At 41.5% G+C, this 25,758-nt stretch overlaps 2 protein-coding genes across 2 annotated transcripts; one reads left to right on the top strand and one right to left on the bottom strand.

The window, feature by feature from the left end:
* Positions 1–1,662: 1,662 nt before the first annotated feature.
* On the bottom strand, positions 1,663–3,385 carry LOC308324929 (zinc finger protein ZPR1-like). Its single transcript, XM_080777274.1, has one exon. It carries the CDS (start codon positions 3,259–3,261, stop codon positions 1,930–1,932), a length of 1,332 nt encoding a protein of 443 aa, XP_080633400.1. The 5' UTR covers positions 3,262–3,385; the 3' UTR covers positions 1,663–1,929.
* An 802-nt stretch (positions 3,386–4,187) lies between these two features.
* Positions 4,188–25,488, top strand: rnf207a (ring finger protein 207a; the record flags this gene model as incomplete). The annotated part of the gene is given in 19 exon segments (XM_080790609.1): positions 4,188–4,262; positions 4,460–4,466; positions 4,912–4,993; positions 5,089–5,152; positions 5,156–5,164; positions 5,322–5,438; positions 9,792–9,817; positions 10,617–10,689; positions 11,359–11,371; positions 11,374–11,425; positions 11,611–11,698; positions 12,251–12,347; positions 12,350–12,356; positions 19,066–19,243; positions 19,442–19,627; positions 20,138–20,189; positions 20,889–21,006; positions 23,201–23,293; positions 24,786–25,488. Coding segments are annotated over 19 exon segments (1,497 nt in total), but the record flags the coding sequence as incomplete, so codon positions are not given.
* Between the last annotated feature and the right edge of the window lie 270 nt (positions 25,489–25,758).

Below are 25,758 nucleotides of genomic sequence, written 5' to 3'. Positions count from 1 at the left end.
ATTCCCATAAGCATAACACTATAGAGAAATAGGTAACGTTGGCAACAGCACAGAGCACAACTGCAATTTAGTGGCATAACCTTGGAGAATATTGGAAATTGTTGAATCAGATTAATAACTTATTCTTGTATTGTTCAAATAGTTTATTTTACAGACCAAAGGAAATTCATACAGTTATAAATCAGATTTAGTGGGCCAATCTATTGCTTTTCTAGAACAGTTGCTACTTCGTTTCAATTGGAAATGCCATGGCTACAAGTAGATTCGGCGCCTGAGGGCGAGAATCACGTGCACGCATCCACCTCGTTGACGGCAGACTGCTGGGCAAGCGCTTTGGCATGGGGGGTCAGATCAACATGGAATTAATTTTGTACTGGCCATATAAGGAGCATGTCTTGAGTGTACAGGGTTTGATTAGGTCAGATCAACATGGAATGTCAGAACAGGTCAGCTCCATACAGTAAATGGAGATCTAAGGGTGGTAGAGGCCCAAGCAGGGACATTCTCGTATTTAATATCATAATGTTTGTAATAATTTATAATCTGTTCAATAAAAACATAATTGACAAAAAAAAGAATGTCAGAACAGGTTCTGAAATATATCCATATATGTAGATCTAAGGGTTTGAGGTCAGATATAGAGTTGCTGGCCAATAGTGATGACATCAGGGATCTTCATATATGGACTTAACTGCGACAGCAGGTCGCATTTACTATGGCATCAGGCCGAGTCTCCACTCGAGGCTCCATCCCAGCTCCATCCCAGATGATGTCACATGTCACTAGACCTGGGCACCATATATGGTGCCCGACACACTGACGGGAAATGCTCGATTCCATATTTAACTGCGACCTTCGGTTGCAAATTGCAACAATACAATATATATTCTAATACTCTTAACTTGTGGTAATTTTGAGAGATCATGTTTAGTACTTATATATGCCACCTTTATAAACCTGTCAAATGCATTGCTAGTATATTACCTCATTTCCTCAAATGCAAGAAGGCCAAGATGAGGGTTAAAAAGAAATCAGAAATTCTCTGTGTGGCGTGATAAACTCTATGGAGCATTGGCTTCATGGGTCCTTGTGGGGTACCATGACAACGACGAGGAAAGCCCACGTGGCCGAAACGAGTACGTTAGCTCGTCAGAGGAATTAATAAACATGTGAAAAGGACATTGAGTGCTGGCATTCCTTCTTTCCCCACTAAAATATTTGAATATAGCATCACAATCACTCACCACTTCAAACATGATTAAGAAGCCCACAGCACGTGCCGCATCACAAGCTTGCCTATCTGCTATTTTTTTTATTGTGAACATTTGTGCAAATCTTGAAAAATATCAAAGCGAACATTTTTTACTCAAATCTTTACTTCTGGAAGAGCATTAATTTTAATATTGTCATGACTTATGTCCAATAAAAATCAGATTTGTCATAACTTGTCGAAATGGGAGTGTTTGCTTTATAACCACATCATTGTGGGCACTTAAGCTTTATGGAACAAAATTCTGTAGTGACAAGGCGCCACCTTGTGGAGCGTCATAAGAACATGTGTGGGTTATTATGCAATGCTAGAATACATCTTCAGCCTGCAGTGTTTGTGTTGTGAACTTGTGATAGCTTAAAGTCAACAATGTCCACTGAATTACAAATGGATTGTGTATCCTTACTTTATTCACATTTAACATTTAACAAACTTTTAAACTTAAAACAATATTGCGGTGGTCATCAGCACATACAGTAGGCAGTAGTAGGTCCCTCCCTATATACCAAATTGTTAACAACATAGCTAGTGCTTAACAAAAATTACCCCAAATCCTCAAAATGAAATATAATTAGGCGGCCTACACCAGGTTTAATAATAATTTGCATCATCCAACTTAAAACTTGAGAGGGAAAACAACGTTATTTGTGGTACACAATTCACTGTGTTTCATAACCCTCTGTTATCATATCATTCAATCCCAGATCTTCGTTCTGATCAAAGGTGCGGGTGTATTTTTCGATCTTCATCTCAGGGTCCGGGTCTGGGGCGTACTCGTTCTGGATGTAACTGTTACCGGCCGGGTCATCGAGAACTAAATGGACATTCATTTCTCCAGCCATGATCTTGTCAAGCTTCTTCCCGAAGAGTTTCAGCTTCTCCACTCTGTCCCCAGAGCTGCTGTCGCCACAGAGGAACGGGTTTTTGGAAACAATCAGATTCTTGACGTCCACGAGCAGTCCTTCCACGGTGGTGAATTTGCCTCCCAGAGCCGCCATGCCCAACTCGAACTCCAGCTCGGGGATGAGCACACTGCACGTCTCAGACTTCAGCAGGTCTCTGGACATATCTGAAGGGCCGGTGATGCGCAGGGTGATCCGTGTGGCCAGGGCCTCCGTGGCTCCGCCGGACTTCACCTCATTTGTCCTGTGTCCGCATTCATCGCAGACGGTGGCCATGATGATGACCTCTTTGAAGTGGGGGATCTGTACGAGCTTCATGTTAGTGGAAGCGGGTGCGTTGCAGTTTGGACAGTTTGTGTTGAACTTCAGGACCTCGTTGCGCATGCTGTCCAGGTCGTTGCCAGCCGGCTCCTCTTCCAACTCATCTCCAGCTGCGATTCCCAGCTGCATGTCCTGCTGGGCAGTCCGCTTAAAGCGGGTGACAGTGAGAGCTTCATCCTTCTGGGGGGCCACTGGATTCTCCACAAAACTGTTACCAGATGGATCCTCGACGATCAACGTGAATTCTTCCTCCACCTCTTTCAACTTTTTCAATTTCTCGATGAACTCGTCTATTTTCTGGGCAACTTCGGGGTCCGCGGCCCTCCTTGCGGGCTGCTCCTGCTCCAAGCCGCACACCGCTCGGTCCAAGAGGCCCTCGATGGTCGACAGGGAGCCCTTCTGTGTGAATGCGGGGATTTCAAACTCAATTTCGGGTATTCTGACGGCCGCGCTGTCTGCTTTAACCACCTCTCGGTTCAAATCCTGCTTCGACTGTACTTTCAGGATGTAGCAAATACCTTGGTCCTGTATACGCCCCGCCGACTGGATCTCCGTGTTGGACTCGTTGCAGTTGGGACAGCTGAAGGAGCTGATGATGACTTCTCTGAAGAAGGGGATTCTGATGAGCAGCAGACGGGTGACGCCGTTCTCGTAACAGCTCATACACAGACTCTCAATCTCGGTAGGTTGCGACTCTTCGTCGTCCGCGCTGAAATCCTTGAATACTTCCCGGCTGCCCCGCACGTTATCCTCTGCTATCACAGACATTGTTACCCCTCTCCTCAGAAATGTCCCAGCCTCAAACTGAAACTGCTGCGAAACTGTTCTCTCGGAGATATGAATCTAGAACGTTCTGGAAACAGCCGCTCACCTCGTCAACAAACCTGCAGTAAACACGTTTGGCGACTGGCGAGTGACAACTACTTCCGGGTATATATCTCTTCCGCGACGAAACACTTCTTCACAACGCGAGACTGCCTCTACAGGAGAAGAGGGTTACAGCGCAGTCACTGCTATTATTTCAACCATGTACTTCAAAAAAGCTGGAGAGTGGAGAGTGGAGACTGACTGAATATGGTTGTATTGCTTGGTATGCTGTCGCTGAATATCATTTGATCAGATCATATTATTTAATGGGCTCCTGCCCAATTATGGACATGATGACTGATGTCATAGTTCTGATGGCATAGATGATGATGAAGGACGGCATATAGTGATATATTACTGCAATAGGCTACTTGTGTTATCAAAGTAATCAAAGTATGAATAGTGCAAAACTGTTTTTTATATAATTATTTTATGAACTCATCTGAACAAGGATTTTAAGGTTGGTTTTGAGGCTTTTCTGCCTTGAAGTAGAGCGAGACAAGAAACAGTGAGTGACATGCAGAGTAGCCTATACACTGATACACTGCCATGCTAGGGAATGAAACCTGGGCTATGCTATCGGGCATCAAAGCTGTGGTATGCGCAGACCACCACTTGGCCTTCAGTGCCCCAAATAAACGTCTATGATGTAAAAATAAATCAAATTTGTCCAACAGCCATCAGAAATGTGACTCCTTAACCTTTAAAACCACCATAAAATAGCACCTATCTGTAATTTGCAACTGGTCATATCAATCAATCTGAATTTCTCTCTATGTTACAGTTACCCATGATCTGTAGTAAAAGGGACACTTCCACCAGAATAATTCTTGATGGACAACCATAATGATACTGAGGAGCCTGTCCAGTGTGCTAACTGTGACCCAGAAAACAACAAAAAGGTACTGAAATACCCTTTTATCTTAAGCTTTATTTGCTGCAATTCGAAACAGGCCCCTCAAATAAGAAGGGGAACAGGGGCCTGGGGCCTAGACCCCTGGGGGACTATTGTCAAGTAAATATATGGTTTACGTTTCTAAAGTAAGCATCTGGAAATTATACTTGTCTGTCTGCCATGTGCACTATGCCTCAAGCACAGAGCCTGTGTACTAAAGCTACTGTATATTCACCACATTCTGGGCATGTCATAACGGGCGAACATTCAGAGAAAAAAACGGATCTAAGAAGTAAAGAACTCACGCGTCACATTGTGGTTGTATACACAGTATCTGCTACTGATGTAAGCTTGTAGATTGATGAGATGTAGATGTTAGCTTGTAGATATTTTTGGTGAAGGTATTTGGTATAGAGGGAAAATATTGGGAACAAGTATAGACCCCTGGGGGACACTGTTAAACACATTATATAGGGATTACCGGTAAGTGCTTAATTACAAGGTCACAAAAGTAAATTAGCTTTTTTTTGTTATGTTTTACTGTAAGCATTCGTACTTTATAGTCTTTTTCATGACATCAGCAACCCAAATTAGCTACACTGTAGGCTACAGGACAGCCATGAATTGAATTGAACTGAACAGTGTTTTCTCTACAGATCTCCACCAGGAACCATACATTATTTTCTCAACAGAAAATAAGTCAATGCTTTGCATTAAGTGCTTCAGAGACATGGACGTGTGAGTAAATACTGTTAGTTTATTTGAATCATATGACACTATTCTATTCTATTCTATTCTATTGTTTCATTATTTTTCATTATAGTTTATCACAGGGAGAGCCGGAAACACTGCATTGACATTGAAACAGCTTTCATGCAAGGCTGTGAGATATTGGACTAGACAATATTGGTGAGCCAGTCATGACATTTTAAATTAAAATCCTGCCACATCTAGTAATCAGGGGAAAAAAGTATATATAAAAAGTATATATATATATATATATATATATATATATATATATATATATATATATATATATATATATATATATGTATGTCCTACACAGGCAGTGATGGAGCTTCAAACTTCAGCTCGAGAGGCTATTGTCCTGCTCAAGGCTGATATAGGAGAGGTGTGCCTGAATATGGAGGAAGAGGAGAATGCAATCTGCACTGCGTTGCAGGTGAGATATCACCTCTGGGATCAAAACTGTGATGTACACAAAATTACATAACTGTAGGTCAGAGAGGCTTATTGTCATTCATTTTTGTGATTGACAAAACATGATCAGACTTGTTGTATTGTCCTATCTATTCCCATCAGGTACTTGCAACAATTGTAAGGCAATAATATTTTACATTTGCATATGGCATAATCATATACTGTATAATCCAGGTCTCATAGTAGCAATAGAAGTTCCTCACTGCTATTATTATTGTTACCTTGTCTTCACCACTGGGTGTCTCTGTTGGTCTTATTGAGAAATGAGCAGCAGCATATGTCTTTTATATCATTAACAAGCCACATGAGGGAACCATACTGTAAAATATGTGAACATGTGCTTCTTTTTTCAATGTTCATCTTCATTAGAAGTTATTTTGCTGAAGGTAATTTTCACTGCAGGGTAATGAATGAATACCTTGTTTCTATGCTCATAACTGAGCAGAGAGAAAGAGATTCTACTGAAAACAGCAAAGAGGTAAATTATATATCTATCTGTATATAATTAGTATAAATAGACCTAAGAAAATGCTCTTTTGTTACCATGATGCCAGGGTCACAATATTTATCAGCGAGATGCTATTATTCTGCTGTCACAGGTCTTTTGGGGAGGCTTCTTCAATTGTGCTAAATTTTTCATTATGCTTCAAGGTGATGAATAGAACACTAGTTGGTTGAGAATAATCTCTCCTCTCACCACACACACATTTATGGGGAGAGATTTTCATTCTGCCCCAAGATGAAAGAGGTGGTACTATTAAGCTTGACTGGCAGGGCAGCACAACAGGGAGGACAAACATTATAGTAGGACCATTTCTGCATGACTGTAGTTGCAGCTTATGGTCAACTCAAATGAATGTAGCCAACCATAAAGGATATATGATGCGTAGCCTGCAGAGTTAGTTCAGGCAGACATACTCAAGGGGGTTCATGCCATGCTCAAAGGCGCATACTATACTCAAGGGCTTAACATGCTGCATTACTATGTGGGTGTATAAGTGTGTGCAAGTCCCACACGTCATTCGCTGATGTGGCAGTCAGCTGGCCAATTGGGCGGGCTACTTAAGCTCACCAGTCTGCATGCTCTTCTTGCCTTCCTCTGCATATGGTTCCTGGTTGTTATGTGATGTTTGTTCCCACCACCACCCCAGCACCACCGGTGGGCTCTGTTATTTATGCTCCCCATGTTTTTTTTATATCTATCTCCTCTATCTGCTCTTAATGTTTTACGATGGTGTTTAATCGCGCCGAGCAGGGAGAAAATGCAGCAGAGCCGAACACCAAGTCTAATATTGTATGCACACTTGTATTCTCATTCTCTAATAAATATTGGTTAAATCTATTCGTGAGTTGTCTGACTGAAAGTTCAAGACAAGCAGCCAGTGGGCGTAGCCTGAAAACAAGAGCCCCCAGTCCTGCACTGTAAATATTAAAACAAGGTCTAATAATAGTGTGCCTCCCATGTGAATGTTAGACCCCACATGGCCAGTCTGTTGTCTATGACGCCAAATCTGAAGGTTTCAGCCTGATCTGACCCCCCATTGTCTTCCATTATATTATAATCTAAAAATATAAAACATTTGTAGACTGAGACACTATGTTTTGTGAGATTAGCCCCGGACAGACAATCAAATGGGTTAATTTGTAGATGGTTAGCCACGCTTTAAAAATTGTGTACATTATAGGATTTTTTTGTCCCTTGTACGAAAACAGTACCCTTTCCCAGGTAAAATGTAGGCCTATTTTAGGTCTCATGTAGGCATTGGTTCTCAATGAAAAAGATGTGAACCTATAAGAATGTCCTGCATGGGTTCAACTCCAATGTGCAGCAAACATTGAAATGGAATCAAACTCTGAAATGTTGAGAGTCCTGGATTGATTGAATACTTTATTAACAATTTGCAAATAGCACAGAGGTATGATTTTACAGAGGATAACACTATTTCCATTGTGATAATGGTTAGAGCTACTGTAGATAGCAGTGGCTTTGGCATGAAATTGTTATTTCCATGTTTTGCAATGCATTTCTCATGATAGACACAATTTTACTTTTTAAGCAAGCTATGTTTTATTGCAAAGATTGTTGCACAGCCCTTCTAGAATATCACTCTTAAAGGAGGAGTGAGGGTGAGGATAAAATACCGGTAATCGGAAATCTAAACATGCTAGTGTGGTACACATTCTAAATCCCGCTGATACAGTATCTATACAGTAGCTAGTTTTTGGTCAACTTTTCAATACATTCCTCTGCTATCACAAGACCTTGAAATTACAATAAATCATATTTAATTGCTAAGTTATCAGTCCTCTATATGGTAACCGGAACGCTCGCCCCCATTTTGTTTGCAGACCACTCACCCCCAGCCTTTCTTGTATTTAATCTATACTGTACATAGCCTGGGTATGTACAGTATTTCTGCAGAGAAATTGTTGGAATGCCCATGGTTGCCCACCTCTGGTGAACATTCTAAAATACAATACTGTAGTACAGTATACTGCTGGGGGACAAATGACAATTCACAATGTGATCTTTACAGCCCATGGGCTAGATTTTGAAGGTGCGTTTTACCTATTACAGTAATATGAGCTGGGGGCGTGAGGTATGTCATATTGCAATTTTAAGCATGTTAAGAAGCGCTTTCGACACCCCGTGGAGTGCGCAAAACGGCCTTGAATTAGTCATGGGAGTGTTTAAGGCGTGTTTGAGAGTTACCCAATCAACATGTCCGTACTATTTTCTTTACCAGTCAGCTGATGTCACATACGGAATGCGCACTTTGGGGATCGTTATTATTACATTTCTTCAGGCTGGCACCATAGAAGACATGACATATGACTTTGTCACATTTGGGTTAATTATTCCTATTGCACTGCATGCTGTCACCTTTATGCCTCAAAATAAGTTGTTTCTATTGAGAAACACCAGTAAAATTATATTTTAATTTAAATTATAATTATATTATATTTGAAATGAGTAATGAGTTGAATGCGTGGTGCGTATGCCCGTGATGGTATGGTCTTCGCTCGTAGCATTTTATTGAAGAAGACTTGGATCGAGTGTGATACAGCGTATGAAAGCAAACCTCTCAAGGATTATGGAGATGTTTTTATTTATTTTTAAGGTTGAGAAATGAAATAATTATGGTCGTTTCTAATCTCAACCTTTCAAAAAGAATGGATGCGTCTTTTGCTGGCTGTTGCCATGTCTCATAGAAACAAGTAAATAGGTCTATTAAAATAATCCCAAAATAAGCGCATATAACAGGGGTCTGTAACCTATTTTAAATGAAGTGCCATGTTTTTATTTTCTAGATAGTGAGTCTGCTATATCCAGATTAATTTTAATGACACCACATTAAAATAAAAAACATATTTTGATTGTCCACAAATATAAAGTCCTTCCATCTTTTTAAATATTTTCTTGCACATTGTTATAATGATCATTATATATCCGCCTGCAGTCAGAGTTCATAGTTTTAATGAATGAATGTGATTCATTGTGAGCTGGTAGATCTGCTATTTTCAAAAGTAACATTTTAATTACATTTTTGTATTAGCCGTCCTTAAGTTGGGCAAATGCATTAATCTGGGGATCCTTGACATGGGAATGTGCTGTGTGAGGATCACTGGTTTAAACAACATTAGGAGAAACCTTTAGAAACAAGAAAAGCAACCACAACTACCAATATTTACAAGCAACTTTACAGAAAAAGAAGCCGCTTATAATAAACAGACTTGGCAACACTCCAGCAGCGTCCCAGAGCCGCTCAAGTGTAAAATCAAACAGTGCTTTAAATTCTTTTTGCGTTTATGAGGTGCCTAGACCCACGTCTAATCGTTATGCGCAGGTCAAGGGGCTTAATAGCAAATTGCGCAAAGCGAAAATAATTAACATATGGACACTCCCACAATGCTAAAATATTCAGCAACGTCGTATTCCATATGTGTGTGCGTTCAACACGGGACGATAAGGCTTTCATAATACGATTGTGCGCAGAGCGAGGCCAATTTATGTATTACCACATGGTAAAACGCACCTTCAAAATCCAGCCCCATATCTGTAAACCGTAGTGCTAGTGTATCTTGTATCACTGTTTTGAGTTCAGAAATCTTATGGTCTACGTTGGTTGGCCTATAATTCTCGCCAAATGTGTGCATGTTATGTCCTGCCCAGAATAGGGAGGCTAGTGTTCATGTGGTTCAAATTAAGGTTGTTATCCCGACACAACAATGTCAGGGCTCTCACTTCATCCCTTTGGTCCGTAATACCATTCTCCGTAATCAGGCTCATGACGGCTCAAACTTTATGGTGTAGTTTGAGCTGTGCATGGCCATACAGCTGTGAGTGAACAGGGAGTACAGGAGGCGTCTGAGTTATTCTACACATCCTTGGGGGCACCCTGTGCTCAGAATCAGTGTGGAGGAGGTGTTGTGCCAATCCACCACCTGGGCTCTGTCCGTCAGGAAGTCCAGGATCTATAGTTGCTCCGGCGATGTTGAGTCCTCCTAGGTCTCTAAGCTTGGTGACAAGTTTGGAGGACACAGTGGTGTTGAGTGCTGAACTGTAGTCAATGAACAGCTTCCTAAGTAGAAACCTCTTTGGAGCTCACGTTTTAAAATGTGTGTCTCTATATTGTGTGTCCCGACTCCCGAGTCCATTTTTTAACAATCTCAGAGTTAAACTCGCACTCAGTATTTCAGTGTGTGTGTGTGTGTGTGTGTGTGTGTGTGTGTGTGTGTGTGTGTGTGTGTGTGTGTGTGTGTCAGTGTGCGTGTATGTGTGTGTGCGAGCGCGTGCATGTGCATGGTGATATCTGGTTGCCCTCTGGGATCTTTAATGAGATTCTTTTGTACCCTCTGTCCTCCATCTCTCTCAACCCACTGCCTGGAAGCAGCCACTAGGCTGGTTTCCCGGAAGGGTGTTATAGAGGCTATTTATATGTCACAGTCTGTCTCTATGTGCCTGCCTTTGTGACACTATATATGTTTGTTATAGGAGACAGATAGATTGGGTCCTGGCTGGATATACAGTATGGAGTGTTTGAGATTGTGTGTCCACTGCCGGGTCCCCCCCGTGTATGTCGGATACAATAGATAGCACAGGTGTAATGTTACATTATTTCCGTGTTTATATTTGCAGTCAACACGAGGAGAAGGAGCAGGCACTAAAGGACCAGCTCTCCCACCTTGCTGCCCTCCTACCAACCCTCCAGGTAGTGCACAGTCAAATTTAACTCAGAGGATAAATAGTGGACCTGTAAGAGTCTATTTTCACACTTCTACAGTTAAACTAGGAAAATGTGCTCCTCACAGCACAGCTCTCCTCCAAGCCAGGTAGTTCATTGTGGTCCAGCAAAGTTTGGAATCCACCAGTCACAGATGGAAATGGGTATGGCTTATTTGGAGAGTTGAGTAGGCCTAATAATCCAAGGAATCCAAGGGGAAAATAATGTTGCTTGTATATGAACCATGGTTCAAGACCTATAGGCCAAAACCTGAATCTGCCTATTATAACGCCACCTTGAGGCAGATTTGAATGATTTTTAAATTTTCTTCCATGGCCTAGTGGAAATGTGCATGCAAAGTTGCACAACAATTGACCTATAGCTAAACCGCTCTCCCCAAACTGCTATGGTCCATTTCACAGCTAGCATAACATGGGTTAGACAAACCATCTCGCATTTTGTTCAAAATAGTCCACGACTCGATCCACACCTGGAAACCTTGGAAGCCTGGATAGTTTGAAAACCACTGAATGATTGAATGATAAAATGACTGCAGTCTGCAGGGGGATCATTATATTGATTACTGTCAGTCTCCCATAATGCCCTAGTGTGTGTGTACAATACAGCCTGTTTAATATTCTGTTTTGATGTTTGAAGGTTCACCTTGTCACCTTGCTTTCCTAAACTCAGCCAACAAGTTAGAATTTCTGGACATGGGCTATATGTGAGTTTGCTCAAAAGGAGATAAAACTGTGATGACGTTGTTATCGCTATTGTCATAATAGAGTCCCAGTCCTATACTTAAATCGATAAATGTATTCTATCGACTTAGATAAAGTTATCAGCTAGACCGAATTGTACTCTAAATGGAGGCTCTTCTTAACGTCTCGGGTCACTGAATCATGCCAGGATAATCTGGTTTACACAGCGAATCATGGAGCGGCTGAAGGGAATTGTGAAACTCCCTCATCCACTGAGACCAGTGCAGAGTAGCAAAGTGAGTGTAATCTGTTGCAGATTACGCATCACCTACTGAAAATTGTAATCAATAATCTAATACCAGCAATTCACTTGAATAGCTGTATGTACTGAGTAATAACCTGATTACCGGTACTTTCTCAGGTATTATCTCAATGCAAAATCAATGTGCAGTTAAAATTATGTTATGCTCCAGTTTACAGAAATGGTTAATTATCTCTGGCCCCCCAACACGAATGTTTATCATCTAATGCCAATATAAAAGCAATTTGTTTCAAAAGCCATTGCAAATGTGTGGTACATTCCAAATGTCCTTATATTGAGGTCACATCTCCCATGTCAATTTAATCCACAATAGTTCAGAAAATATATATTAGCATAGCTAATTATAGTTATAGTTGTTTCAACTATAATTTATATATTTGTTGAATGGCCCTGTCACGTCACTCATCAAATGCATATTGCATTTTCACTAAGAGCTTAATATGATTGAGTATACAGTAATTGAGTATAAATATAAGTTAGTTTTAACTGACTGTGTGAATTGTGACAGTGCCCTGTTTACTGTCAGACCAACATAGACTACCAGAATGAGTTTGCACGGTGTCTTGAGCCTTTACTGTTGCTGGGGCAACGCCGTCCACCCTGTGTCACTGCATCCAATGCAGCTACACATTGTAATTATCTTCTTTGTTATTGTGTTATTGTTTGAGCTTGTATTATATTATTGGATGAGATATATCTCTTATCTATTGTAGGCCAGCCATTAGGAGTGATGGTCAGGTCAGGGGGACAACATTTTCCAAATTTGGCACCTCATCCACACCCACTCGCCCACCACGCTCATTCACCCAGCCACCCTTAGCTCTAATACCAACACATGCTATTTCAAATAAGCTCCTGGCCATTAGCCTTGTAGTGACACAGATGGACTAAGAGTTTAGAATATACAGTACTAAATATGATTATAAAGCACAACATTTCAAAACACAAACATTTTCTTTCAAATAGTATACTGTAAGGGCCGATTCATACTCCTATTTTACCGCTGTAGTGCCTGCAGGCACTACAGCGGTAAAATAGGAGTATGAATATGTATGAACATGTAGAGTTACTGGAGTACTGTAAGTACTGTAAGTTAAATACAGTGCAAAATATACATAATGTATATTATACATTGTATTTTTTGTGAGTGAGAGAGAGAGAGTCGCGGAGTAGAGTCGCTGCATGGATGGATGGTTGGTATTTTTAGTGAGTCAGTGACTAAATTAGAAATGCACACGCAGATTAGACACACCAACGGACTGGCATGCGGAAACAACGGTTGGACATGCAGTCGAACATGCGCTGCTCCCGTGCTTGCGGTTAGGGTTAGGTTAGGGTTTGAGGTAGGTTGTCGGTCTAATGACCGTCGGACCAATAGTGTGTCTAAACTAAAGCCTGTACCTGTACTTCATCCCATTTCAGGGTCAGACATAGACCTTTTACATGCCCTCACCCACCCACCTGTACCCTTTGACCCCCCTAACGGTGGGGATGCCTATAATCTCCTGTCCTGTGCCTGTCTTGAGCAGAGGAATTCCTAGTATCCTTTTATGATAGAGCCATTAACGTTTGAGCCTTCCAGCGAACAATGTCCTTTGAATATCACTTTGAAAGTCTTCCAAGTGCCCGCATGCCTCTGACCAGAACACTTTCAAATGCTCAGATGTGAAAATCCCCCAAAGGGTTTTGGGTGTATGGGGGATAGACAGGGATAACCACAGCAAGAGGAAAGGAGGCGCCATGCTGAGCCCTGAATCCCCAATGTATCAGTTATATCCATCTGCTCATAAACTCTGGCCATTGATGTGTTTATGTAACTCACCTTGTTCAACAGGATGGGGGCTTGATAGGTGGCAGGCTTCCTGCCCTTAGCCGTGCCACAGACACGTCTAAAAACAGTGTATGGATGGATGGGTGCGCAGAGAGATGGATGGATGTGGAGAAAGGTGGACGATTCATGGTCGCTGGAAAGAGATGTTTTCAGGAAAGAGATGTTTTCAGCCACAATCACTCTTGTGATGTAATTATACCCTTGATCATTTGTACAATCTGACTCTATGATATGGTTCTATAACTTGGTTTGTCCATATTGTACGTCATATCGGGAAGTTGTTGAATGAAATCACATTCAGCCATTTCAAAGGCTTTCCAGGTGAGAAATCAGGAAAGGTTGAGAGAATGAACAACTGGTAATCTAAACAAATGGTATGCTATTTCAAAGTGTGAAATAGTTGTGTGTGAAATAGTGGGAAAACGTTGTTTACTGTATAATATTCTTGTGTGAGTTACTGTAAGTGAACATTTGTGGGTTCTCAAAATGCATTTTGTGTTCAAACACAAAGATTTAGCCTATGTAATACATTTGTGCACAGTATGAGTATGAGTATGTCTATACTAACTATATGCTATCTTAAAATAGATGTAGACCTATTTGACAGTGCATAAGCATAATTGCCTTGACATTAACAAGCGTCAACGCGCACCAGCTGGACACACACACACACACACACACACACACACACACACACACACAGGCATTAAGCAACTAGCATTAAGCAACTAGCAACTAGTAAATAGGGCATTAAGCAACTATAGTAAATCTACTAGTCAACCTTGTTGGTACTAGTTGACTAGTTGATAAGAAATATATATATATATATTTGACATAATAGGTAGTTCAACTAGTCGACTAGTAAACTAGGCAACTAGTAAAAATGACTAGAAGTGAATGCCCTAACACACACACACACACACACACACACACACACACACACACACACACACACACACACACACACACACACACACACACACACACACACACACACACACACACACACACACACACACACACACACACACACACACACACACACACACACACACACACACAAGCAGTACCAGTATGATAGAATATGATTAAGGACTACTGTCATTATGATAACCTCACACTTCATATCGCACACACCATACCTGTAACTTTCATTAGCTCTCTAAAAAAATGTTTAAAAAAGCCGGCTATATGGGTCTGTATTTGGTCCCCTCATTTTCTCCCCTCTACATCAAATCTCTTCGCCCCAACTTTAGTTCGCAAAGTGTCATCTTGTTTTTGCTTAGAACAGGGACACTTCATATATGGTTAATAGCAGTAGTTAGATCCTCTCTGTCTGCCTTCATGTGGACACCACTGACATACTACCACTCACCAATTTTCCACATAAATCAGTTCACAGGTCTGTATGCCCCAAGTGCCAGTGTAGTACGGCGTAGTCCAATACTAGTCTCACACCATGCCAATGCCGGACAAGAAGTGGGCAGCGATTGGTGGTGGGCCTGCCGGCTGACTGACTGGCTGACACTATTTTTATCAGAATTTCACAGAACTCTCCAGGATTCATCCGGAGGAGGGCACAGACAGCAGTGGTGGGGGACACATTGTTCCATTTCACTGATGCCACTGCTTTAGCTAATGACAAAGTCTTTAGAATATCATAGATCACACTCCTCACATGGTCACACACGCTCGATCACACACACACTCGTTGCATGTGTCCGGGCCAGGGAGCAGGGACCAGTACCACCTAGAAACAAGGTAAAGGTTTTCATTTGATTTTGTCTTTTGATGGCAATGTCTATGGTCTTATAGTAGTTTAAGAAATGGCAAGATATACAGTATAGAAGAGATGAGAACAAGAGGAAAGGAGGATTTGTGACTGAGATTTGAAACGATGATGGCATTGGACCTTCCTTTCTGGTTGAGTGTTTGTGTATACTGTACTTAAATGAAGTGGAAGCTGAAGTGGTTTTATTATATGAAGTGAAGCTACCTGTTGCATCAATGGTGTGAGTAGTATTTCTATTTGGATATATCACACACATGATTTTTAACCAATACATTTGTCATTACACAATACACATAATAGTACTATTCCTACATTTTCTGTTCTATTCTGTGTTTGTTTGTCTTAGCCAGGGATACAACTTATGTGCAACATGGTGCTAGAAACTCGGCAATTAATGCAGCAGATAGGGATTGGTAGCAGAGTGCCGTGTTGGCACTATTGTTTTATCAGAATTTCACAGAACTTACATGCAGCACGGTGGGGTCATTCTGCTTTAGCTACTGACAAAGTACCGGTAGTTTAATTGGTGTCTCTGTCTGGATGTAGACAACCTGAGCCTGGTTGATTAGAGGGATGAAACACATTATGGCAGGGTGAGAGAGACACTCTTGTATCAGCCAGATAGAAGTGCTCCAGGGGTTGTGCTTTGTTGAGAAATAGACCAGGCATATCCTAGCGGATGTGCTTTGACTTGGCTGTAGGCCACGCTGGGCAAGACCTACGCTGCAGAGGGTATCATTCAACTACAGTATGAATCATTTAAGCTGGTGAAAACACTGGAAAGAGAACGTGTAAACTCAGTGAGCGGCTCATAGGCAATGAGTCACAGATTTATGTCTGCAAAATGAGCGGAGAAGTTTTATATCTACGCTAACATTATCAAGTGCTGGATTCTCCTTATTTTGGATAATGTAACCCTGATGTGGGGAAGAAACCACCTAACTCCAAAATGTTCAGAAAATGACGAAAACCTTATATTTTTTAAAACAAAGCAATACTGCCTCATCAAAGTTGGTGTTGTGACTTTATAATTATATATTGTCAATTACCTGCATGACAGGGGGAGACGTGGTGGAGATAGCTGCTTTATCAGACAATTTGAGGGTCCAACCAATGGGTTTCCTCCCGACAGCAACAAATTATGTTTCATTGTGTCACACTTTGCTCAGTGCGAGGTACAGTATGGGCTCAAAAGGCATTAGATTCAAGACTCAAAAATGTTCAAAATTACCCAAGATCAGAGTCCTTGTTAGCAAAATCAAACAGTTTTATTCACCTTGTGTCCAAAGAAATGGTGCAAAAATTGTGTTTTTACAAAACACAGCAACACTATATACATGGCTGAACAGGTTGGCCCTCCTGCAGCCCTACATCGACTGATCCACAGTGGCAGGTCCCCCTTCTTATATATAGGCTAGGCCCCTCCCACTGGACCATACCAACCCTAATTGATTCCACAATTATAACAGCCCCATGTCCAGAGACAATACTTTAACACTTGTATAATTCACTTTTAAATCATTACACATTATCCACAATTCACATATTTATAATCAGAGTTCTGTCTCTACACACACACACACACACACACACACACACACACACACACACACACACACACACACACACACACACACACACACACACACACACACACACACACACACACACACACACACCCCCTACCCAAACCCACAGTTGGTCCTGTCCTCCCTACAATGGAGCCACCAATCAGTAATCAAGCAAGCACCACACAATATACAGAAGTCAAAATAACAAATAATACTTCAAACTTTAACCCCGTGTTGAATTCAGTCTCAGTGGCAGGCTGAACTGCCACACATTGGCCGCGGCGGTCCCCCAGGGGTCTATGTGTGGTCCCCCAGGGGTCTATGTGTGGTCCCCACCTTTATTCCCTCTAAGCAAGGCAAGGCAAGTTTATTTGTGTAGCACATTTCAACAAGGCAATTAAATGTGCACTACACAAAACCTAATTAAAATTAGATAAAGAAACTCGTGTGAAGTGAGGGGCGCTCTTATCATCATACATCAAATTCCATGGTCAACCATGAACCAATCATCTTCTCGAATTTGGTACACACAGACACCAAAGCTGGGCATAGGCGCCCCTCAATAACAAATCAAATCAGACCCGTCTGAAATGAGTGGTACTGTACTGTACTGTACTGTACTGTAATGTACAAGCTCTCCTCCCTGGCCTCTGTGTGTTAGGCTGCACAACAGTGGCACTTGGTGGTGACAATATGCTATTTCCGTGCTCGGACACAGGGACACACACACACATAGCTGTCTATAGGAGTGGTTGCACCACTCAAAAATAAGAAAAAGACTGCAATATTCTGGGAGTTTGTTCCAGATATGTGGGGCATAAAAACGAAATGCTGCTACTCTGCGTTTAGTTTTGATTTTAGGGACAGAAATTAGACCATTACCAGATGACCTGAGAGGTTTGGATGGTGGACCTCTATCTCTCTCTCTCTCTGTCTGGGTAAGGTGTTTTCTCTCTCCACTCCCCTAGGTACGGGGCAGAGAGGCTATCCTTTTACCACGCAGACTTGGGGGGGTTCACCTGGGCTATATTTCTTGGCATTGATTGATTGATTGAATACTTATTTAACAGTTTGCAAAAAAGAGCACAGGAAAGTACAGTTCAATGCAAGGTCTGCTAAGATAAGAGGATTTAAACCCAAGAAAGCCTATCACCGGGCTTGTTTCCATTGCGGTCCTTCATACTTCAATTCATCGATAATGAACATGTAACATGTAAGTCCTGATGAAGATCACAGAGTGATCAAAACGTTGACAGCTAAAATACAGCAGGGCTTTTGCAGCATTATACTAGTATGTAGACTTGATTTCTTCTTTGTATTTCTGGGCACACCTCCAGCAGATATGCAACGTCACCGTATCATCATCCATAGACAGCATATACCATGCAATCTCTAAAGGCTGACATGGTAGTTTGTTCCTCTGCACCACACTCACAGGTCACAATATGAGCCAAACCCCATCTGTGCATTGATGAGCAGAAACGCCATGCAGGAGGTGATTAAACCTCAGCCATGCCAGGGCCAGGGTGACACTGTAGTCAATAATTCTACTGAAGGTGAATGTCTGGACACGTTTTTCTAAATCCTGCTAGACATTAAGTCCTATAATCCATGATATGTTTTTTGAGGTGATAGTAGGCTGACTGATTGTGTTAATGTGTCTAATTCAGAACTGAGTCCATGACTCCACCAAGGTTTTTGAGGGGCGCTATAGCTTCATCACATTCCGTGATCAGCTGATTGGCTGAGCACGGAATGTGATGGCCTACCTACCATATGAGATAATAAGAGTGCCCCTCACTTTCCATGTGTGTGATTTTTGACATCTATGATCTATGATGATCTACAAGCTCACTTGAACTTGTAGATCGGCTATTTGTAGCCCATTGTTTACTCAATAATAACTGACCTGAGGCGATAGTTCACTCCCTTTTTCTCTATATACAGCTTTAATGTTTGTTTTTTAATGATGCTTGTTTAAGAAAACGCCATAGACAATAAAGAGAAATGTAATGTTTGTGTTGAGGACTAAAACAAACATTGGCACCCGTGGCTTAAACAAACATTATGTTGTAATATGATAAGAGCGGCCCTCACTTCACACGGGTGTGATTTTTTTTGTTTCAACATCTCTCTTTCTACATCAGGCTTCAGTCGTCCCTCTCCATGTGGTGCCGCTCACCCTCCCTAAATGAAATGTCACTGGGCTCAGCTCTAGGCCGACGGCCCACCTCTCACCGCTACGTGTGCACCAAGGTCCTCCTCGCTGAAGGAAGTGAAACCCCATTCACGGAACACTGCCGCAACTATGAGAACGCATACACGGTAAGTGTTATTTGAATGAATGTGTGGCCGGCTTGCAGTGCAGTGATTGGTAGGAAATTGGTTGGAACAGCGTTTATCCAGAACCAAAAATCTCTGTATATCCGTGTATCTCTCTCTCTCTCTCTGTCTGTCTGTCTCCCACCCATTTAATGTGGCGTGCGTGCGTGGGTGCGTGCGCGTGACTGCATGTGGCCTCAGACTCTCCAGACAGAAATCCAGCTCCTGAAGGACCAGGTTCAGGAGTTACACAGAGACCTAACCAAACATCACTCCATCATCAACACAGACACCATGGGAGAGGTCCTGGACAGGTCTCTTCACATCGACCGCCAGATAGCCAGCCAGTATTCTGCCGTTGAAACAATGAGGGCAATGATTGAGGAGGTATGCCCTTCAAGAAGCATTTTATATGGGAAACCTTGATATTCTGAACGGTTTTGACAAGGCAGAAAATTGCTCTTGAGTCTCCTGCTCACCCTAAAAATGACGACACGTTTTTCTATAAACAATGGGACCCCTAAAATCGACAGTGTGAGATACACACACACACACACACACACACACACACACACGTGTGCCAAATATTTAAGCTGAAGGTCACAACACTGACATAATTATACAGTATTATAAATTAGGAAATGCACGCACGCGCACACACACGCACACACACACACGAAGAGGTGACACGAAGAGGTGACCACCAAAATGGTGGTTAGTAAAAACAGAGAGATGTGTTATGTGAGGCGTGAAGTCATGTTGTAGTTTTCGGTGGTCTTCACCGAAAACTGGACTATGAATAGGCCTTAAGAAAGCAACAAATCTAAGAAAATACCGGTACCTGAAAAGTTTGGGAACCACTGCTGTAGCATACAGTAAAAGCATTATTTTTTGTAGATCTGGGATGATACGTTTCAGAGGGTCACCAATGAGCAGGAGATCTACGAAGGTGAGTCTTCCACTGAAAGCAGCACTATGTAACTTTTTAACAACGATATAGCATGTCCCACAAATTTACATAGCAATAACAATCATCCTTCTATAAATATATAGACTCAGGGGCTTGGGGCTTGCCGCTTGACAGTATGTATAATAGGGGAGACAATGAGTTGCCAAGGCACCAAGGCACGTAGCGACGTCGCTCTCCATTGGCCAGCAGCGTGGGCGAGTCATCTAGCCTTTCTTTATGACTGATACCCCATACTTATAAACCCTACTGCAACATTGCTGTACATCAATAGTGAAAATAGCAGATCTACAAGCTCACACGACACATGCTATTTTCACTAGCTGTGTTACACTCTTCCACAGCCATTCCACTGGCACATGGAACAAGCTGGGAGGGAATTTTGTCAAAAATCATAACAATTGTGCACTTGGTAAAAACAGGAGCTTGAAAAGTATGCCTTTCCAGAACTTATACATGTTCCTAAAACATTGTTTGTTTTTTGTACGTTATTTAGCATACCCAACATATTTTCTATCAAAGATTTAGGGTTTCAACTGTATATTAACTGGCCTAATATTGGATTATTGCATGCCCAGAAATGTGGACGCTGTGGTTCATGTGGTTAATCCCCGACTAATTTGATCTCTTTCAGCGTTTTCTTTCACCACAATATACTTTTTTTGCTTTTGTCGTCCTCAGCTCAGCTTCACGACCTGCTGCAACTGAAGCAGGAGAACTCCTGTTTGACCACCATCGCCAGACAGATTGGCCCCTACATCCTGTCCATCGCCAAGGTCAAGGAACGTCTAGAGCCCAGGTTCTGTATGGCAGGGGTTCTCAAACCTTTTCATGTCAAGGACCCCCAAATTTACATTCATTAGCCTGCGGACCCCCATTTGAAAATATATGCCAGGGACCCATAAGAACCCATTTAATTTCAAGGACCCCCAGTTTGAACTCAATTAGGCTACGGTCCCCTATTTAATGGCATTTCTATCTCTGGGACCTCAATGTATATTGTAAAATCAATGTTAATTTAACTCTGACTGAGTGTACATTTGGTTCCATTTGTACACTCTGAGTTACAGACCCATAAGGGTCCCCCCCCCCTGCTCTCTCTCTCTCCTGCCTCTATCTATCCCCCTCTCTCCACCTCTCCCTCCCTCCCCTTATCTCAAAAAGCTCAGCTCAGCTCAGCTCTTAATGTTTGATATACTGGAGAAAAACTTGTTTAACTGACTGTGCCACTCATAGGCTGCCAAAGCTTAATATAGCCATTATTATAATCATCAAGTGAAATATGCCTGACCAGATCCCTAGTTTTGCATTGGAATGGAAGTGCTTTGTGCCAAATCCGATCGACGTTTGTCATGAGCCAGAGCCCGTTGGGACTCCTCTCACTACATCTCATTGCCTGGAGAGACAAGTACTATAATAAATAATATCACACATTTTATGGCTCTGTTCCTCTTGACATTCACAGTGAAAAACATTTGTATGTATATTCTCCAGACGAAAGGCCCCTATTACTTTAGATAGCATTGAACTGCTAGGGCAAATACATGCTCCTTTAGGCCCATGGTGCAGCCACTCCAAGGAACAGCAATGTGTGTCCCTATGTCTCTGTTTAGAGTACCAACAGGTGACAAAGTGTCACTGTTGAGCTTCACACTGCACAGGTGCATGATGGGAAGCTGAGGTGTGACAGTACAGTACAGTACAGGGACCCCCACACAGTAACTGTCATTTCTCGACCGTTTCGGACGCGGGGCGGCTCGCCGGTGCGTCCCAGCGCACAGTACAGTACAGTAACTATAACAAAAAAGTATCACCACTCAGTTCACACGGGTGTGATTTGTCTTGAACAAGCTGCTTTGAAATTGTGTCAGTCAGCCTAATGATCAAGTTGAATGATGAGAAATAAAAGCCATAGTTAAAAAATATATATATATTAAGTATTTTGCACAAACCGACAAACAGGTTTGTCCTTAAAGAAGAAACAGATTCCTCTGAGTTGGGCTTGCATGCTCTTTTCCTTCTGGATGGAATACTGTAATATTATCAAAGGAAGGGGTTCATTAATACACGACACGCTGTGAGAGTAATGAAGCTCTGAACCTCATTTTGACTAATATAAATATTAAATTAAGCCCAGCCAAATTCAGATTCTATATATTTTTACCCCATTGCGCTCCATCTACATCAGCTAGAAACGTGTAACATGCAGCTGCTTGTGTCGCTCCAGTCCAAACTCAATCCTCATTATTGATTGATTAAATATTTAATTAGACAGAAGCAGGCTGAAGGCAGGTAGATCATGTTTTTGCCCATCTTTTTTGTCTGTTCAGTAGTCTGACAGCAACAAGTCTGCAATACAAGTGTTTCAAGGGGAGTCGATATCTGACCGAAATGGAGTGGTTCTGACCTAAAATGCTTTTTACTGAGGCTACTTCAATTGCTGCGGGATTGGCAGATAAATTACTCAAATCAGGAATAAACTAATTTGAGGAAGCGACGTAGAAAACCATTTGTACTTGGCAAATTATGCAATGTGTCAGGTGTCTGGCAAGTGCATATTGTACACATACAAGCTGTTAATGACAGCGTATCTTTGTGCTCCTTATGCCAATGGCGTCTGTTATTAAAATATTATGCCGGCCCTGCTGGTCCAAACAAGAATATGTGGGTCTCGTGATTACAGTTACAAAAACCTATTTACATTTGATTCCACTCAGCAAACTTTAGTGGAGCATTTCCTAAATGGTCCTATTTTAATACAACTTGTTTTATCCTTCTGTTCTTATTTCAATATTATTATTCTGTTGCAATTATGCCTTATGTAATCTCTGAATCATTGAAAAGGAGGGCAATACCCTCAATACATTTTAGAGAAAATAAAGGAATGAATGAAGAGTTGAACAAGAGCTGTAGAAACAAACCTACCTACAGCTTAAGTCGTTACACTTTGGGGAATTCAATAATCTTAGCATATCTGTGAATGTTTTTGATAGGTTTGAAGAACCTAAAGAGCATCTTGATGACCGTACAGAAACTATGTTGAAAATCTATGAAGACAGCAACGTGACTAAAGAAAACCAAGACAGGTATTTCATCAAAATTAAAATGCAAAGCAAAATAAATGAACAGCTCCTTACTTTAATGTGTCTGTAAAGGACCATATCTCTGGTCTGGCATGTTATCGACTATGACTCACCAGTCACTATACTATTACTGTTGACCATTTTCCAAGGCATATTGTGGTTTGTTTGGTCAAAATATACAATACATTAAAAGAAAAAAAGTTAAAACAAGCAAAACACAAAATATAGTACAATTGTTCGAAAAGGAGTAGGAATGAAGCCTATAAGCTCATCTATCTGGTCCTACCCCCAGTGGTGAGCTGGCGGTAGGGCTGTCCAGGGCACCGCACCGGTAGTTCAGACACCGCACGCAGCGCCCCCACAGCACACCACTGCCTACCCCTATTTATACAATTTAAAAATAAACTTAAATATGTCAAGGTTCCTATTAAATATTCTGTGGTTTGTGGGTTGAGCGGACCACCCACGTTTCTCCAGTTAAAGAGACGGTTTGTGACACCAAGGTATAATCCAACAATGTGGTAGTTTATTTCTCCATGAAACCGTGGTTTCTACAAACGAAGGAATACATTAGCAACTAGTGCAATGGCAAAGTACTCAGAATACAGCATATTATCTCAACATTATGGCAAAGTGAGCAATAACCGATCAACATGTTGTACAAATAATGTATTAAAGTCAAAGCGGAACAAAGGCTTACATAGTCAAGTACGCATGGCTGGAGTAGTGGGTAGACTCAGGGAGATCTGCAGGTGCTGCATGTTGCCTGTGTAGTGTGTGAGTGAGGAGTGTGGGGTGAGTTGCTGGTTATATGTGGCACACCTAAACTGTGATTGGCTAATGCGTTGAGTGGTGTGATGGCAAACACATGTAATTGTGGATGCAGGGGATGGGGAATGTCCACCAGAGGCTGCCATTCTGACAGCATGGATATAATTCACAACAGTTCCATTTATATCTATTTGTCTATTTATTTTAGCACTAAGTGGAACCATAATCATAATGTATGTAACTTGTATAGCATTTTATGTACACTTAGATAGCATTTTATGTAGACTCATAGCATTTTATGTAGACATAGCACTATAAAGTATACATGCATAGTTTCATTATATAGATATTCCAATGTTACGTTCTTAGCTTACGTATATGACTCATGATAACTACTTTTTTATGTATGTGATGTATTGCCATGCTTTTTGTTCTTGCTTAAACTAAATCACGCTGGATTAAGAGCGTCTGCTAAATGCCTAAATTGTCTGTAGCTCATAAGAAAGGTATATTTAAACCTCTTCTTAAACAGTACAATAGTTCTTTTTTATTTCATCATCCAGACCGTTCCACAGAGTCACTCCACCAAATGAAATGCTCAGAACAGAGAACCGAAAACAGAAAATTATGCTTTTCATGTTAACGTTACATTTTTCATAATGAATGTGTAGTTACTTTATTGGAATAGAACCCTCATAGAGTATACCTTTCTGTCCCCTGGCAGTGACAACCAGACCTGTGCCACAGACCATGACAGGAACAAGAACAACCGCTCACTGATGTTGGTGTCGGAGGACAGCTCTATCAAGTCCAATGATCATGACTGGTCGGGAAGACAGAGGAGCCTCGTAGAGACAGCCCACCACAATGAGATGCCTTCATAAACAATGCCATTTGTTGTCTATCTCAGCCCCTTTCCAGACCTTTTTTCCTGCCCTGCACTGGCTCTGTGCCAAAATGACACCCACTGGAATGGCACACCGGTAACATTTTTTGTTGGCAGCAGGGAGCTGTTAGCTCTGAGGTGAACCCTTAAAACTCTTAAAACTCTTAAAATTCTTGGAGGGCTGCATTGGCATCGATTGCACACACACAAAATCGTAACAGTATCATAATCCCTTGAGTTTTACTTTACGATGGACAAGTTGGTTTGAATAATATGTGCATTTGTCTGCATATTGAATTGTAACTTAAGTGAAATCAATGGGTAAGCCTGTCTCTGTTTGAAGACACACGTCTTCTCTCCTGTCTTTTTACATTAATAAAAGAAATACTAGGGGAGTGGTCTACCCTTAAAAATACAATAAAAAATAAACACTAGTAGTACTAGTAACTCAAGGTGCACTTACATTATTTACACTCAAGCATTTTTGGTCAAGGTTCTGAAGGTTGTCATGTCATGTCTATAAAAACCAAATAAAAACTAATATAACAAAAAAAAGGTTCTGAAGGTTATTCGCATTACAGTATCGGTAGCTAAAGTGGTTTAATTCGTTCAGCCTGATTACTTCCTGTACAGTATTGGGGTCATGCTGGCCTTAAGGAACAGCCCTACGCCTGCAGAGGAGTCAGAGGTGCAGATTCATTAAAAATACATTTGTGACAGCAGAGTAAAAAATGACTGTACCTCCACTCCGGTCCTCTCCTCCCTCCCCACGGTCATTCATCATCTGCACTCATTGAACCACCAGGTCCTT

Source organism: Protomyctophum bolini (genome assembly GCF_963924005.1).
Source record: "Protomyctophum bolini genome assembly, chromosome: 2".
Taxonomy (NCBI): domain Eukaryota; kingdom Metazoa; phylum Chordata; class Actinopteri; order Myctophiformes; family Myctophidae; genus Protomyctophum; species Protomyctophum bolini.
This window is presented reverse-complemented; position numbering and strand designations above follow the sequence as displayed.

Coding starts and splice junctions, on each gene's coding strand:
- LOC308324929 (XM_080777274.1), bottom strand. CDS start 3,261: ATGTCTGTGATAGCAGAGGATAACGTGCGGGGCAGCCGGGAAGTATTC.